Here is a 16,280-nt window from a genome sequence, read left to right as displayed (position 1 = left end):
CCTGGAGATGAGGCGTTGGTGGATCCAGGGAGTCACGAGATCACGGGGCAGGTACCAAACCCTTCATTGCCTGGTTTATCACTCCCTCAGTGCCTTCCTGCTTCCCTAAAGGAATAAAATGATAAAAAGCTAAAATAAAACCCAGCTGGATTTTCCCACCTATTGACCACGGGTTCTGAAATCACCCAGGTCCTTCCAGCACCACCAGCGAGGCTGCCAGGTGCCCAAAACCAGGGAAATATGTAAAACCCCAGCACAGTTTGGGTTGGAAGGGACCTTAAAGCCCATCCCATCCCATCCCATCCCATCCCATCCCATCCCATCCCATCCCATCCCATCCCATCCCATCCCATCCCTCCTTGCAACTGTCCCGGGGGGTTCCAAACCTTGGAATTTCTCAAATCTGGGACAAACCCACCCCTGACTGGCTTCTGCTCCCAGCACTGCCCTCAGTGTTGGCAGCTTTAGTCAATTCTTGCCTTTCCCAAGTATTTCTGTGGGTATGCAGGGGGGCACAAAGCACGAGAGCATTTCCTGGGGAGCTGAGGGGTTTGTGATGGAAACGTGGAGCTGTTTGCTGACACCCACGGGCTGCAGCCCTGCCCTGCCCCGCAGCCGCCAGCCCCAAACACAAACCCAGCTCAGGAGCTTTTGTGCTGGGGGAGAGACAAATCCTTCAGGTGTTTCTTTGAGTCACCCTTTTAATGAACCACCTCCACCCAGCACATTTTTTTTTTCTTCCAGGAGGTGCTGGCAAAACACAGGTTAGTAACACATTAACAGAGCCCTTTGAAGAACCCTGGTTTCGGTGCAGAGCGTGGCTGGGGGTGCTGATGGAGTTTCAACAAGTGGGGTTAAATATAAATATAAATATAAATATAAATATAAATATAAATATAAATATAAATATAAATATAAATATAAATATAAATAATATAACCTGGCAAGCCCCATGGTTTTATTTCAGAAATTATATTTGGGTAAACAGTGTTCCTGCAGCTTTACAGCAGCCTGGCTGAGAGTTGTCCGTGTGTTTCCCTTGCATCGTTCCGTGCCCAGCAGAGCAATGCAGCGATCACATCATTCAATTAAACAATATCCTTTGATTGCCCAGAGGTCCGGGAGCAGCAGTTGGGAAACACTAATTTAATAACTTAATTATTATCATATCAGCATTATTTAGCAGTTAGGCAGGGTTCTGCCTTGGGATAACAAAATCCAAGGTTTATAATTTATTCTGATCTGACCTAATCGTGCAATCATGGGATCATAGAGTGTTGAGGGATTGGAATGGACCTTAAAGATTATCCCAGCCCTGCCACGGACAATTCCCACTATCCCAGGCTGCTCCAGGCCTTATCCAGCCTGACTTTGAACGCTGCCAGGTTTGGGGCATCCACAGCTTCTCTGGAAAACCTCTGCCAGGGTCTCCCCACCCTCACAGGGAAGAATTTCTGCCCATTATCAGACCAAAATTTTCCCTCCTTCAATTCGTAGCCATTCACCCCTGTCCCGTCATTCTGTTTCCTGATGCAGAGTCCTCCTCCGGCTTCCCTGCAGCCCCTTCATGCCCTGGAAGTGCTGTGATGTCCCCACACCCTCTCCTGCTCTCCAGGTTGAACATTCCCCACTGTCCCAGGCTGCCTCCATAGCGGATTAGCAGGGGATTATTAATTCTGCGGCGTCCCGGAGAGCCAGCAGCAGGGATGCAAGGCCGGGGGTTGTGTCTGGTTCGCTGGACGTTTGCCCATTAATGTGGGGACCCCTGGAGCGCCTTCGGCCCCCAGGGCTCCCCAAAAACCAGCGCCCGCCCCGATCCCCGAACCCCGCGCTGGGGACACGTGGAGGGAGAGGCCGCGGCGCCGCGGGGCGGGGCCATGCAAATGAGAAGCGGGATATGGAAATTAGGGGCGTGGTTTATGGAAACCAGGCTCGAGGAGCTGCAGTGGGGGCGTGGTCCTGGAAATGAACACAGGGTATGCGGTAGGGGGCGTGGCCATGCAAATGACGGGACGTATATGGAGCTGGGGGCGGGGTTCGCTGCGTGGGCGGTGCCTCGGCCCCGGCGCGCGGGGTTGGGGCGGGGCCGGTCCCGCCCGCGCTCCCGCCCAGAGCCCTCAGAGCCCTCAGAGCGCAGCGGCGGTGGCGGCAGAGACAGCCCCGGCACCGGCACTGCCGCTCCGCCGCTCCGCAGCCCCGGGACCGCCGGCCCCTCCATCACCGCCGGCCATTCCATCACCTCCGGTCCCTCCATCACCGCCCCCTCCGCCATGAACTCGCTGGTCTTCGGGGAGATGGCCCGCGCCTTCTCGCCCGCCGCCGCCGCCGCCTCCTCCTCCTGCCCGCTGGGCCCCGGCGGTGGCGGCCCCGCGGCGGCCGGGGGTGGCCCGCCGGTGACGGCGGCGCTGCGGAACGACCTGGGCTCCAACATCCACCTGCTCAAGGGGCTGAACGTGCGGTTCCGCTGCTTCCTGGCCAAGGTGCACGAGCTGGAGCGGCGGAACCGGCTGCTGGAGAAGCAGCTGGCGGCCCAGCAGAGCGAGCGCGACCGCCGGCTGCGCTACAAGACCTTCTCCCGGGACCAAGCGGTGCAGACGGACGGCGGGACCCCGCCGCTGGTGCTGCCGCCGGGCCCCGGGCACGGGGCGCTCCCATCGCCGCCGCACTACGGGCGCCTGCCCGGCACCATCTGGAGCTACACCCAGGTGCGGCGCACCGGCGGCGGCGGCCTGGAGACCGTGCAGGGCCCCGGCGTGTCCTGGGTGCACCCGGACGGTGTCGGGGTACAGATCGACACCATCACCCCCGAGATCCGCGCCCTCTACAACGTGCTGGCCAAAGTCAAGCGGGAGCGCGACGAGTACAAAAGGAAGTGAGTGATGGGGGATGCGGGCGGTCCGCGCTGCACTGCGGGGAAACGGGGCCAGCCCTCCCCGGGAGCGCTCCGGGACAGCGCGGAGGACGCGGGCACTGCGCTTCTCCTCCCCGGGGGTCGCTGTGGGCGGGGAGGGCCGTGGGGGGTTTTTATTTTTTTTTTAATTTTTTTTTTGGGTTGGGGGGTTGAACCTCATCTTGGTACCCAGAAAACTGTGGGATCCATCCCTGGGGGGATGGAGAGCCTGGATGCTGCAAGGGGCATTGTCAGCTTAACTTAAAAAAAAAAAAGTATGTATACCTATGTATATATGTTTATTTTTTAGAAGGGAAATAATCCGTTATTAATACTTCATCGCATAGTTACTCCTAAATTTAGCTCGCCTTCATTTTTTTGGTCTGATTACTCCAGTAGTCGGTTTGTGTGCGCCAGCTCCCCGAAATTAGCTCAGTGCTGCAATATTTGGGATGCAAATACTGCAGGGCAGGGTTTGCGCTCCGAGGTGTTGCTCGGAATTAGCCAAAACAAAAGCCTTTGTAAGCCCCACGGGTCTGGAAGTCTCCTCTGGCCTGTGGCAAGCCCTGGGGTTGGAATGGTGATGGATGGCGTTCCCTTGGATTGCTGCTTGGCTGTGGCAGAGATGGAGGCCAGAGGGGGGAAAATGATGTACTTGGGCTTCTGCAGGAAGATTCCTGCATTGTCTGAGAAGCTGCTGTCCTTCGGGCTCTTTCCGCTGGAGTTTGGGCATATTTAGCTTTAAAACGCATTTCCTGCTCGCCCAGCCGGGTGTTTTCCCTGCAGAACCCACTGAATCCGTTCTCGTTTTCAGCATTTCCCGGCTCCGTGGCCTGTGGAGCGTGGCCGGATCCCTCTGCCCGGGTTTGCAGACTGCAGTGAGCTCTCTGCACACCTCAGGTCAGCAGCAGCTTTTGTAACAACCTCCCCTGGCGAAATCAGCCAGCTCGGAGGCATTTTCTGGGCACGTTTGGCTGCTCCACTGGGGTCTGTGGCCTGTTCCTTGGAGCTCCTCGGCCTCGGTTCCTCTGGCCCTCGTGGCTGGGACCCGCTGGTGTGGGTGGAAAAATGGAGGTGGTCTCCGTTTTCCAGCCCGGAGCCGTGGCTGCCGTGGTGGCACGCGGTGCTTTTGGTTTCTGTGGAATGGGAGGAGCAGGGAGCAGAGGAAGCGGTGCTGGATGGTGCCTTGGGGAAGGGGCGGGGGGGGTCCCCCACCTTTCCCACAACCTTGGCTTGTGTCACTAAAACCTGGGGCTGCTTCTCCTTTTCTATGGATCTTTGATTTTTTCCTGCTTTTGGGGGAAGGGGAGACCCGTGGGCCTTCAGGTTCAGCCTTTCTGCTGATACAAAGTTGATTTTTCTGCTTTTACTTGCTTGTGTAAAACACATTTCCCCCCCAGTCTATGTTTGTTCACACTCGGGTTGCATAAACCAGATAAATTTAGTGGAGCAGAGGGGAACCTCAGATCTTATTCTTGCCCTTGAAAGAGGTTTTTCATGTGGGAAAACAAACAAAAAAAAGTGATTAACACTATCAACACATCCCACGTTGGTGATGTATCTGCAGTGTGGGTTTTGTGGATGCTCATTACTCTGGAGCTGGAATTGGTCACTGTTCTGTGACCTTCAGTCCCACATGGACAGCACACCCTCATTTTTGGGGGATTGGCTTTTTCCTCTGGGGCCTTGAGGTGCCTTGGGCAAGCTTAGGGAGCAAGATTGTGCTGTTTGAATTTCCTGCTGGCGGTTGGGTGAAGCAGCTGGGTTTGATGCCACGAGCTCTGGGTGTTGCAGGGTTTGTCAGCCATCCTGCAGGGCTTGGGATGGAGTTTGTTTGTGCAGGGCTGGGCTTCCCTGGCCTGGCACCTCTGTGTGTGTGTGCTTGTGCTAAATGCACTCTCTGGGCTTCCCTTGTCTTGCTGGGATTGCTTTGATGCTCCAGATTTATTTAGGGAGCTGAGCTCCAGGTGGAGCAGGAGCCTTGTGCCTGTCTCCTGATGGGATTCTTGGGGCTTGTGGAGAGCTGGGCATGAGCACAGGTCTTTCCTATGACCAGGAAAAGAAGGAAAGAAAGGGAAAGGAAATGGAAAGAAAAGGAGAAGAACATTTATTGCTCAATCTGAGAGCCAGCAGAGCCCACGGCCTTTGTGCAGCAGCCAGGCCTTGTAACCTCACTCAGGAGTCACCAGCCCAGAGCCAAGGATCCTTAAGCAGATAGTGATAATTCCATTTATTTCCTGGGGCAAGGGAGGCTTTTCCCCCTTCTCAGGGTGGCCACTTGGTCAAGGAGGTTGTGGCTACCAGATGTTTGTGGTTTGAAGTATTTGGCTATGAGGAAAAGCCAGGCAGGGGCTATGGGACACCAAGGCAGTGCTGGGTGTCCAAGGCTCACCTCGATGTCCCTGTCGTTGTTGAAGGCAAACTCACTGATGTCCCACCTGGGAGCTGGAAAATGCGAGGGTGGAATCTGGAGGGGAAATGATCCCTTCTGTTTCCTTTCTTTTAAAGGAAAAGTAGCCTTGCTGCTGTAAAACAACAATGGGAGATCACCCAGGATGTTCTTTCCAATGAAATTCTGCCTGGGCAACTTCTGGGGTTAGCAATGGCTTCATTCGGGGGAAATATGTTCAATTTCTTTGTTCCATTCCCTAAAATAATTTTCCTTGGGTGTTGTAGCACAATAAACTGGAGCTCTGAGAGGGCACAATCAGTCGAGCACACAGATCATATTTTACCCTGGCTTTTGTTTGTACCTGAAGCAAAATGTTCCCTCTGAGGAACCCAGCAGGTTCTTCAGTCCAGTACTGCTTTTGCTTTTTCCTCCAGGTGATGCTATTTTACCCAAATGATGTATAAATTTGCATCTTTTCTACTTGTTGTGCTGCCTTAATCTCATATTTTTTAGCAATGATCAGGGTTTTACACAAGATTATGGCTTCAGTGAGGGAGTTAACAACTGGAGGAGTTTTACAGGGAAAATGAAATTAAATTAATTTTCTCTATTTTTTCCAGCTACACTTGCGTTTAGAAGAGCTTTTGGCTATAGATCTGACTCCAAATCAGATGATTTATTGTTTATCTATCAGATCTTTTGTAATTTTTATCTATTGTACCCTTTCAGCAGGAAAAATCAAAATTGTCTTTCTGCAGAATTGCACTTGTGCAGTCAAAGCAGCTGCTCAATAAAAATACTTTCAGGGACAATTAATTGAAAATGGAGCAGAGTCACATTTTTAAATTTAAAACATTCAGGTGAAGATTATTTTTCTGGACTTAATAGTAATAATAATCATCATCATCATCAGCCATGGTGCTTCAGCTGCTTTGAGGTGAGGCTGAGCAGTGCAGGTTCCTTCAGGAGCAGAGCTGGAATTCTGGGTCCATGGGGGAATGCAGGGCTTTGGCTCCTCCCTGGCTGGGCTTTGGGGTTGATCCCTTCAGGTTATTCAGGAGAAAAATCTGGTCTTGGAGGAGCAGCTGGGGGTGAGCCCAGCCCTGGCCTGGCTGCCTTTGGGGATCTTTGTCCCGGTTTTGGGACACTCGGGAGCCTCAGCACCTCTGGTGGCACCGCTGGGGAGGGAGCTGGGGAGAACCAGTGGGATTCTCCCCCCCATTAGGTAAATGCCAGTGGCAGTGCAGTGACAATGACAGTGGCAGTGCTGTGGTAGTGCTGTGACAGTGGCACTGCTATGACAATGACAGTGGCAGTGGCAGTTCTGTGACAGTGGCAGTGCTATGACAATGACAGTGGAAGTGGCAGTGCAGCTGTTCCAGTGGCAGTGCAGCTGTTCCAGTGGCAGTGCAGCTGTTCCAGTGGCAGTGCTGTGACAATGACAGTGGAAGTGCCATGCCAGTGGCAGTGCTGTGACAATGGCAGTGGCAGTGCTGTGACAGTGGCAGTGCTATGACAATGACAGTGGAAGTGGCAGTGCAGCTGTGCCAGTGGCAGTGCTGTGACAATGACCGGGGCAGTGCTGTGACAATGACAGTGGCAGTGGCAGTGCTATGGCAGTGGCAGTGCTGTGGCAGTGGCAGTGCTGTGACAGTGGCAGTGCTATGACAATGACAGTGGCAGTGGCAGTGCCGTGGCAGTGCTGTGCCAGTGGCAGTGCTGTGACAATGCCAGGGGCAGTGCTGTGGCAGTGGCACTGCTATGACAATGACAGTGGCAGTGGCAGTGCCATGCCAGTGGCAGTGCTGTGGCAGTGGCAGTGCTATGACAATGACAGTGGCAGTGGCAGTGCCGTGGCAGTGCTGTGACAGTGGCAGTGCTATGACAATGACAGTGGCAGTGGCAGTGCCATGCCAGTGGCAGTGCTGTGGCAGTGGCAGTGCTATGACAATGACAGTGGAAGTGGCAGTGCCGTGGCAGTGCTGTGACAGTGGCAGTGCTATGACAATGACAGTGGAAGTGGCAGTGCTGTGCCAGTGGCAGTGCTGTGCCAATGCCAGGGGCAGTGCTGTGGCAGTGGCACTGCTATGACAATGACAGTGGCAGTGGCACTGCTATGACAATGACAGTGGCAGTGCCATGCCAGTGGCAGTGCTGTGACAGTGGCAGTGCTATGACAATGACAGTGGAAGTGGCAGTGCCGTGCCAGTGGCAGTGCTGTGACAATGCCAGGGGCAGTGCTGTGACAGTGGCAGTGCTATGACAATGACAGTGGCAGTGCTATGACAATGACAGTGGCAGTGGCAGTGGCAGTGCTATGGCAGTGGCAGTGGCAGTGCTGTGGCAGTGGCAGTGCCGTGCCAGTGGCAGTGCTGTGACAATGCCAGGGGCAGTGCTGTGACAGTGCCAGCCCACACTGCTGACTCCTGCACTCTCCTGCAGCCGTTCCCTCCCTGCTCTCCCCAGCCCAGCTCTTGGACAGATTTGTATATTTATGGTTCCACGATTACTCTTAATTGCTGCAGATATTGAGTCTGCCAGATGTTGGTTGTCTTTTGCAGCATGGGCTTAGCTGGTACTGAGAGTTGAACTGGAAATAATTGTTTTACCTCAGGATGGTATTTCACTGGGAAGATTAATAAAGTCCACTTGGAAAAGAGATTATTTTAAATTTGCTGCAGCTGGGAAGGACAAAGATTATCATTGTCAAAGGCAGCGCGCGTCAAAACTCACTGGGACTTGTTTTTTTTTAGAGAAGGGAACTTAATAAAAATGTGCTTAAGATAAGCCCTGGAGGAATGTCTGAGAACTTTTAAGGCTAAAATATCAGCAGTAACAAGATGCAAATGTTCTGTATAGACCAAATCAAAAACAAATAATTTTTTCATCCCCCTGGAGGAATGTAAGCAGCGTGGCAGACCTGTCCCTGCCTCGATTGGTCACAGGGCTGGCAGGAACAATCTCTGTGGAAAAGCCACCTCTCTAATTCTGCTATTCCTGCTTTTCTTTTCCTGCTTTAGAAGGATAATTATTTTTCAATGTGGCTTTTCACAGAAATTCCAGATTTTCCACCGCTTCCAGAGCAGCCTGGTCTGGGGGATTTTTGGCTGCCTCTTACAAGATGTGAAGTTTGATATTAAATGCTGGCTCTGGTGAAACCTGAGACTCAGCCTTGAAAAGCCCCTTTTTCCCTGGGCTGGGAGAACGACAGTTTTCCTTGTGTAGAAGGGATAAAATTATCTGATGTGAAAAAGACTTGGCTGTGTGGCACAAGTATCCAGTTGTAATTGCTGGGTGGAAAGTGGCACTGCTTAGGAGAGTAATATTTCCTTATTTCTTTAAATAATTCCATCTTTTCTTCTAAAATGCTGCTGCAGAGACCCACATTTAGGGTACACATGGGTATCTGCAGCACTCTCACGAATCTCAGGTTTATTTTTTTCCCCCCTCATAATACAGCTGGAAACTTGGACTTCTGGGTTGTAGGGATGCAGGAGAGGGTTTGGGAGGAGGGGAGGGTGTTTTCCTTTGATCCTGATTTTTAGCAGTGCTCCACGGTGGAGTTGGGGCTCTGCTTGGGATATTTAATGGACAAAAAAATCTGTGTGAGCCTTCAACTGGTTTGTAATGGGAGGGCTGAGTGTGTTACTGATTTGAAGGAGCTGCTGTTATTTTGAACTTCAAATTAGAATTAAAATAATGAATTTGTAGAAGAACCAAGTGGGGTGAAAAATCCCCGCCCCGCCCCCCCGCCCCCCCCCCCCCCCCCCCCCCCCCATGTTGTGGTTGGAGTTGAAGAGAAACTGGGGCTGCCACCTTCCTCAAGAAGCTTCCCCTGCTGCAAGAGAACCACAGGACTCTGTCTGTGTATTTTGAATTTACCTTTTGATTCCTCCTGTGACTCACTCTGGGCTTTCTGAAGGCAATAAACCCCCAGATTTTCAGAGCCCAGCTTAATGCTGAGTTGGTCTGGGGGCAAACCCCTCAAACAGCTCAGATCTTAAACCCAGATAATCTCCCCACATGCTGCAGTGTGGGGCTGAGGTGGAAGCAAACACAGGAACCAGAGATTTCCAGCTCTTCCCGTGGGCTTTGGAGCAGAGGTGCCTCTGGAGTGCTGGACTCAGAGCTAAGGGAAGCTCTGCACCCACCTCCAGCCCAGCAGCTGCTTTTTTGTGGCTCAGGGCTTGTGGTGCTGCTGTGCCAGCTTTCGGGTTGGTTTCCTACATCTGCTTTTCTCTGACTAAATTTACTTTTTTTTTCTGTGCTAGAAATACTCACAGGATGTTGGTTTTTTGCTCCTGCAGGGGCCCTGTGGGTCCCTTCCAGCTTTGAATATTCTGATTCTAAATCTCTGTCTTGGTGTTCAAAACCAGATCTTTAGTTTTGTTCGTTTGTATGAGAAAGGAAGAGATTTCTTCCAGGTTTTTGGAAGTTTAAAAGCTTAACAGTGTCTGTGTGTGCACTGTTCAGAGTGACTGAAACTCCTGTATAGCATATAAAAAATTACCTTGTTCCAAGAACCCTGAAGGGATTAGTGAGAAGTGATAATAAAAGGCAATAAATGATAAGAAATGGCACGAGACTGATATGGCTGATATGGGAAACAGGGAAATCATGAAATCACAGGGTGGTTTGGGTTGGAAGGGCCCTTAAAGATCCAATTCCAACTCCTCTGCCACGGCAGGGATTCCTTCCACTGTCCCAGGGTGCTCCCAGCCCCATCCAGCCTGGCCTTGGGCACTGCCAGGGATCCAGGGGCAGCCACAGCTGGATGTGTTTTTCTCATATTTCTAACCCTGAACCTCCCACTCCTACATCTGCAGGGAAGGAATTTTCCTCCACTTCATGATAAATTTGGAATAAGGGACAAAAATAAGATTCTTGTAGTAAGGCAATTAGCCTGGGCACGCGGAGAGCTTCTTGAATTTCAAATATGTTGTCAAAATGTCTTGATTTGGGTTGGCCCCTTCTCCCAGGGAACAGTGACAGGATGAGAGGAAACAGCCTTGTGTGGCACCAGGAGAGGTTTAGATTGGATATAGGGAAAATTTCCTCAACGGAGGGGCTCCCAAAGCACTGGCAGAGGCTGCCCATGGCAGTGGTGGAGTCACCACCCGTGGGAATAAACAAAAAAGCTGTGGATGTGGCATCTGGGGATGTTTTTGGCTGCCTACTTCTGCTGGAGGAGTGGTGTAGGAGGGTGGGATCTGGTTTTGGTGCCAAAGAAATAAAGAATTTGTCTGGTGTTTCCTAATCCCTGGTGTCCCCTGGTCCAGAAACACTTCTGATCAGCTCATGAGCAGATCATCCTGCTTCAAATTAAACCTGGGAAAATGCTCAGGTGATTTACCAGAGGTGATTTCAGGAAACTGGGGAAAGATTCCCTGACTTTTACCAGTGCTGTGGCCGGAAGTGGCAGCTGGAGGGGCGCACACATTTTTACCACCACTGGATTACCAAGGTGCTTTGTTTTGAAAAACCTTTTAAAAATTAAATTTTCAGCTATGGTTTCAAAGGCCTGGAGTGCGTGGGAGCCTCTCCCGTGCCATGAGTGCTGCTGGAGTGTGCAGAAATGACATCAGCTGTGCCTCTGGGTGTCCTGCAGCAATATCCTCTGGGATATGGCAGAGAATGGAGCTCTGTGCCTGCTAACGAAGTGTCCAGCTCGTTAGGGAGCCGGGCCAGCATCACTGCTGAACTCACAGGCAGAGATCCCTGCAGCCCTTTGTTCCTGTATCCAGCACTCCTCTCCATGTGACTCCTCTGGCTCCCTGTGTCCCACTTCCCCAAAACCTGGGTGATTTGGATCCCTTCCCAAGGGTAGTTTGGGATTCAACGAGTCACGTCGGCTCTTTGTGCTCCTGCTGCTCCTTCTCACTGGGGGCAGGTTCAGGTGTCCCTTTTTTTGGCTTCTTCTGCCTGGAATGCAGTACCATTCCTTGCTTTGTGATGGAATTTCCCTGTGTGTGATCAGAGCCTTGCAGCATTAAACCTTGGTTTAATTAAATCTTGCTGGGTTTAATTTTCAATCTGATGCTTATTTCAGGGGGTTTGTACTGAATTTGCACTGCAATCCAGTTAAAAACAAGGCTTGGTGTTAGAGCCTGCACCACAGTTCTTTGTAACTTCCCAAATTGCTTGGTTCTGTGGACAAACCTTTTAAAATTTCCCACTCTTAAGGGTTTGGGAGCAGATGAACTTCATCCAAAGCTCTGTGTTTATTTGCTGTGTGTGCACAGACATGAGCACCTGGAAAAGGGCTGGAAAACCTGACTGCTCCAAGATCCTGGACTGAAGAGAGGAGGAATTAACTTGTTCCTCTTCAAGTTGGTAATTTGCAGTGGCTCATCCAGCCAGGGGATGCTGAAGGAAGTGATGATTTACAACAGGGCCGGATTCCCCTTCCCCTTAAATGCAGTAACTCAGGCTGGAATCCAAGATCAAAGGGATCCTGCCTCAGGATTGGTTCCACGTCTGTGATTCCACTGGAAAATGTCTCTCTGCCTGTGGATTCTTGCAGGTGGAATTTGTCTCTGAGGAGAGAAAATACAACTATGCCATTTCTATTTATTTATTTATTTTTTTAAATTAAACTCCCTCAGTTACAGAGCACAGAATTTAAATTGAACAGGCTTATGTCAGTTCAGTCACAGAACTTGACCCTGACAAGTCAAATCTAGTTCAAGAGAAAACCAGGCACTGGTGTAAATTTGCTGAATTCCATAAATTGGCACGGGGGGGCATTAATATTGAATTGCAATGGGGGCATTTTAATATCAATATTTAATATTTCAAACAGCGGCTGTCATTAAAACTGCTACAAGAAATTCCCCTTCTCACAGGCAGAAAATAAAATAAATCTTTATTTCCCTCTCTTCCATAAGGCATTGACCATCTGCTGAAGCATTGGGCAGTCTGGAATCTTTTTCCAACTCTTTGTCAAATTTTTCCCCCAAATGACTATGCCAGAATCACCTCACCTTTGCCTCTTGCTGCAATTCTTAACCCTCCTTTTTTTCCCCCCCTCTCTTTTTTATTATTTTGTTTCAAGAAAGGGAGAAATGGGGAGTGCAATGCAGTTAAAAATTCCTTCACGCGCTAGAAAATGCATTTCCACTAATCTGTATTCCCCAGAGCTGCTGGCTGGCAGTGGGAGAGCAGCTTTCCTTGTGCAGGGACAGAGTGACCCAGGGAATGTCCCACCTGCAGAGAGGCTGCACAGAGGGATCTGCAAATAAACCCCTTTTCCTTCTTCCTCCTCCTCCTCTCCTTTGGGGTTTCCCTTTGGGGCTGGTGATCCTTCTCTCCCTTGATACTGTGATGCAGGAGGGCTTTCCGTACTCACTTTTGGTGGCTGGAAGGAATTCACTATTTTTCCACTTTTTGTTTAATGGGGGAGAGGATGGGAGCCTAGTGTGAGGCTCTGGGTGCAGCAGTGAGCTGCTCTGGGTTTGTTTCAGCCCTAAAAGAGGTATCCCCCTCTTTCCAAACACAGAGCCTTTTCCTTTTCCCAGTGTTCAGTGGAGCATTAATTGCAGTTTGATGTTTCTCCTATAAAATTCCTGATGAGATCCAGCTCCAGGCCTGTGGGCAAGCATTTATTCCCTGTGGGGAGCTGTGGTTTGGGGGGGTTGGGTCTGTGACTCAGCTCCATTCTCCTGTAATTATGGGGCACTGCAAGGCAGGGGAATGAGGTCACTGCCTCAGCCCTGTTCCCTTCCCTGCCCTTTTACAGCGGGGAAAGCCTGGCGAAATTGGGATTCTTCATCCTGGAGAAGCTCTGGAATGACCTAATTGTGGCCTTCCAGTGCTTGAAGGAGCTGCAGGAAATACAGAGAGGGATTATTTACACAGCATGGAGGGACAGGACAAGGGGCAATGGTTTTAAACTAAAAGAGAGGCAGTTTAGATGGGATACTGGGAAGGAATTGTTCCCTGGGAGGGTGAGAAGGCTGTGACACAGGGTGCCCAGAGAAGCTGTGGCTGCCCCTGGATCCCTGGAAGTGTCCAAGGCCACGCTGGAACAACCTGGGATAGGGAAAGGTGTCCCTGCCATGGCAGGGGGTGACACTGGATCACCTTTAAGCTCTTTCCAACCCAAACCAGTCTGGGATCCCATGAAAACCATGTACTGGAACTCTGCTGCTGTCCATCCCTTCCCCTCTACAAATATCCCAGGGCTGCCCCTGCCCTGGCTGTTTATGTCCCCCACTGCTAAAAATTCAAGTACTAAACAACTCCAGTTCTTTGAGATCTATGCACCTGAGGCAGCAAAAGCAACTGTTGCATTTGTGTGAATTGAAGACTTCTGTGCCTTTATATAAGTATTTAAAAATGCCTCATCTTGTATTGTATGCCCCCACTGTCACCTTTATTCATGTGCTTCCCTCTCAGTGGCAGAGGGCTGTGGTTTAATGGTAAATCTGTAATCACCACAATGAACTGGGAACCCTGAACTTTATCAACCTGCCCGCTGCAGCAGAGGTGATGAAAGCAGCCTGAACAAGGGCTACATTCTGTTCCCTGTGAAGGCTGCTGTGTGTTCAGGTGTCACTGGAGCCCCTGAAGAACAGTTTATTTCTTACCTGCTGCTAACATTTGTGTTGCTACAATTTTGGCACTGCACATTAATATCTTTACCTTGGTGAAGGCAGTAAAACTCTTGAAATGCAGATAGGGGAATGGATCTATAGGAGCAGTGGAGGGGTGCTCTGTGTTCCTCAGGTGCCATCAGAGCCCTTGAAGAACAGTTTATTTCTTACTTTCTGTTAACATTTGTGTTTTTACAATCTTGGCACTGCACATAAAATATTTTTACATTTTCCAAGGCAATCAAACTCTTCAGGTGCAGATAAGGGAATGGATCCATGGAGGCAATCGTGGGAGTGTTGTGTGTTCCTCGTTTTACCTTGGTTAATCCTAGTGTTCTTACAACCCTGACACTGCACATGAAAGCTACCCTTCAATATATTTACATTTTCGAAGGCAATAAAACTCTGGAAATGTAGATAGGAGCCCTGTAGGAATCCTGTGCATTCCCTCCAGTGGCAGCGGAACCCTTGAAGAAAAGTTTATTTCTTCTGAGGTCAGAATCTCCACACTGCACATAAAAGCTGCACTTAAATATATTTACTTTTACAAAGGTTATAAAGCTCTTCACATAGAGATAGTGGATGTGTAGGACAGTGTTGGGAGGCTTTGCTGTGCCCTAGGTGTGTATTCCACCTGTCTCCCTGACTCCTGGGAGCAGATAAGCTTTATCTCATTTTTTCCTTTGTTCTTTAGTAAGTTCAGTAAAAGTATTTAGTGCTGGGGCAGAGATTAGGATGAGCTGAGCTCTCAGTTTTGAGTTTGGCTCTCAGTTTTGAGGCTGGTTCTTAAAGGATGTGGTGGAAGAGGGAGATAAACCCAAAGACAAGGTGAGGAGGGCACGGGCACTCCATTATTTTTGCTGCTTCAGGCTGGAGAGCTGCACAAGGGAATGAAGATGTGCAGTAATGAATTCCAGCAGGTTCCTTTCCAGAAGGACAATCCTGATCTATTATCACTTGGTCTTATCAGGGCCTTTCCCAGTAACCGAGGTGATAACAGCAGTGTGGCTGGGCAGGGAGGGCTATTTATAGACAGCATTTCCTCATGGAATCAGAAAGTAAATAAAAGCCTTTTATGAGAGAGGATGTTCTGAGCCTTGTGCAGGTTCCATTCTAAGAGCTGAGCTCAGCCAGTGCACATTTAATTACACAGTTCAGTGTTGCTTTACAGGGTGGATCAATTTTTCCCAAAAATGGGTGATTTGCCCAGGTGCTGGAGTGAGAGGAGATGGGAGCATCCCTGGGGCAGGAGGTGATGGAACTGGTGCTGTCCCTGGTAGGTTTGTGCCATCCCATAAATCCAGGGATACATTTCCTTCCTTTCATGCTGGTGTGTCCCTGACACCAATCCTTCAGGAAGGCTGTCAGCCTAGCTGGGATGGATTTCCAGATCTGGGAATCAGGGGGACAGCCCTGCTTTGCTGCCAGGGTCACACTGAGACCTCGCTGGGACCCTTGGTGGGACTTGGCACTTCGCTTTGAAGCAATTCCAGTGCCAGGAATTCACTGCTCTGGAGAGCAGGAGACCCAGGGCACCACTCAAATATCCACTTTTCCCCTGTCCTCAGCACTGGTGAGGCCACACCTCGAGTGCTGTGCCCAGTTCTGTCCCCTCAGTTGAGGAAGGACATTGAGATGCTCGAGCACGTCCAGAGGATAGAACGAGGCTGGAGAGGGGCTTGGACACAAACCCTGTGAGGAATGGCTGAGGGAGCTGGGGTTGTTCAGCCTGGAGAAAGGGAGACTCAGGGGTGACCTTATCACTCTTACAGCTCCCTGAAGGGTGGTTGTGCTCAGCTGGGGTTGGTCTCCTTCTGCAGGCAGCACTGACAGAACAAGAGGACACAGTCTCATTCTGCACCAAGGGAAGTTTAGGTTGGATATTAGGAAGAAGTTTTCCACGGGATGAGTGATAAACTACTGGAATTGTCTGCCTGTGGAGGTGTGGAGTCACCATCCCTGGATGTGTTTTAAAACCACTGGATGTGGCACTCAGTGCCATGGTCTAGTTGAGGTGTTAGGGCATGGGTTGGACTCGATGATCTTGGAGGGCCCTTCCAACCTCCTCATTCTGTGATTCTATGAATTTCCCTCTCCACGAGACTGCCCTGAAGTCACAAGGCAGTTGTGAAACAAAATAATCCTCACCCTACATGGGAAAGCTTTCCTGTAGTCACAGGCCTGGTGGACAATTCCTCAGAACTGTGATGGAGGAATCTTCCCCGGGGTCATGTGCAGCAGCTGAGATAATGCACTATTTTCACTTGGCAGCCTCCAGGAGAGCTTTCACGAGGTGTTTATAGGGAAGAGAAAGGAAAAACATGCCACAGAAGTTTGCCTGGACTTTCCAACAGCTCAGATCTTATTATGGCCTTAAATCCCTCCCGGAGCTCCTGTCTGAGCT

General features: G+C 50.4%; 1 protein-coding gene across 1 annotated transcript in view; it reads left to right on the top strand.

Annotated features, from left to right (window-relative positions):
- Positions 1-2,270: 2,270 nt before the first annotated feature.
- Positions 2,271-16,280, top strand: part of IFFO2 (intermediate filament family orphan 2) — a 38,751-nt gene continuing 24,741 nt past the window's right edge. The window contains exon 1 of the mRNA XM_062507678.1: positions 2,271-2,872. Coding sequence (XP_062363662.1) covers positions 2,271-2,872 — 602 coding nt within the window. The remainder of the gene's footprint in view (positions 2,873-16,280) is intronic.

Source organism: Cinclus cinclus, chromosome 23, assembly GCF_963662255.1.
Source record: "Cinclus cinclus chromosome 23, bCinCin1.1, whole genome shotgun sequence".
Lineage (NCBI taxonomy): Eukaryota > Metazoa > Chordata > Aves > Passeriformes > Cinclidae > Cinclus > Cinclus cinclus.
Note: the sequence above shows the minus strand (reverse complement) of the source record. Positions and strands in the feature narration are given on the sequence as shown.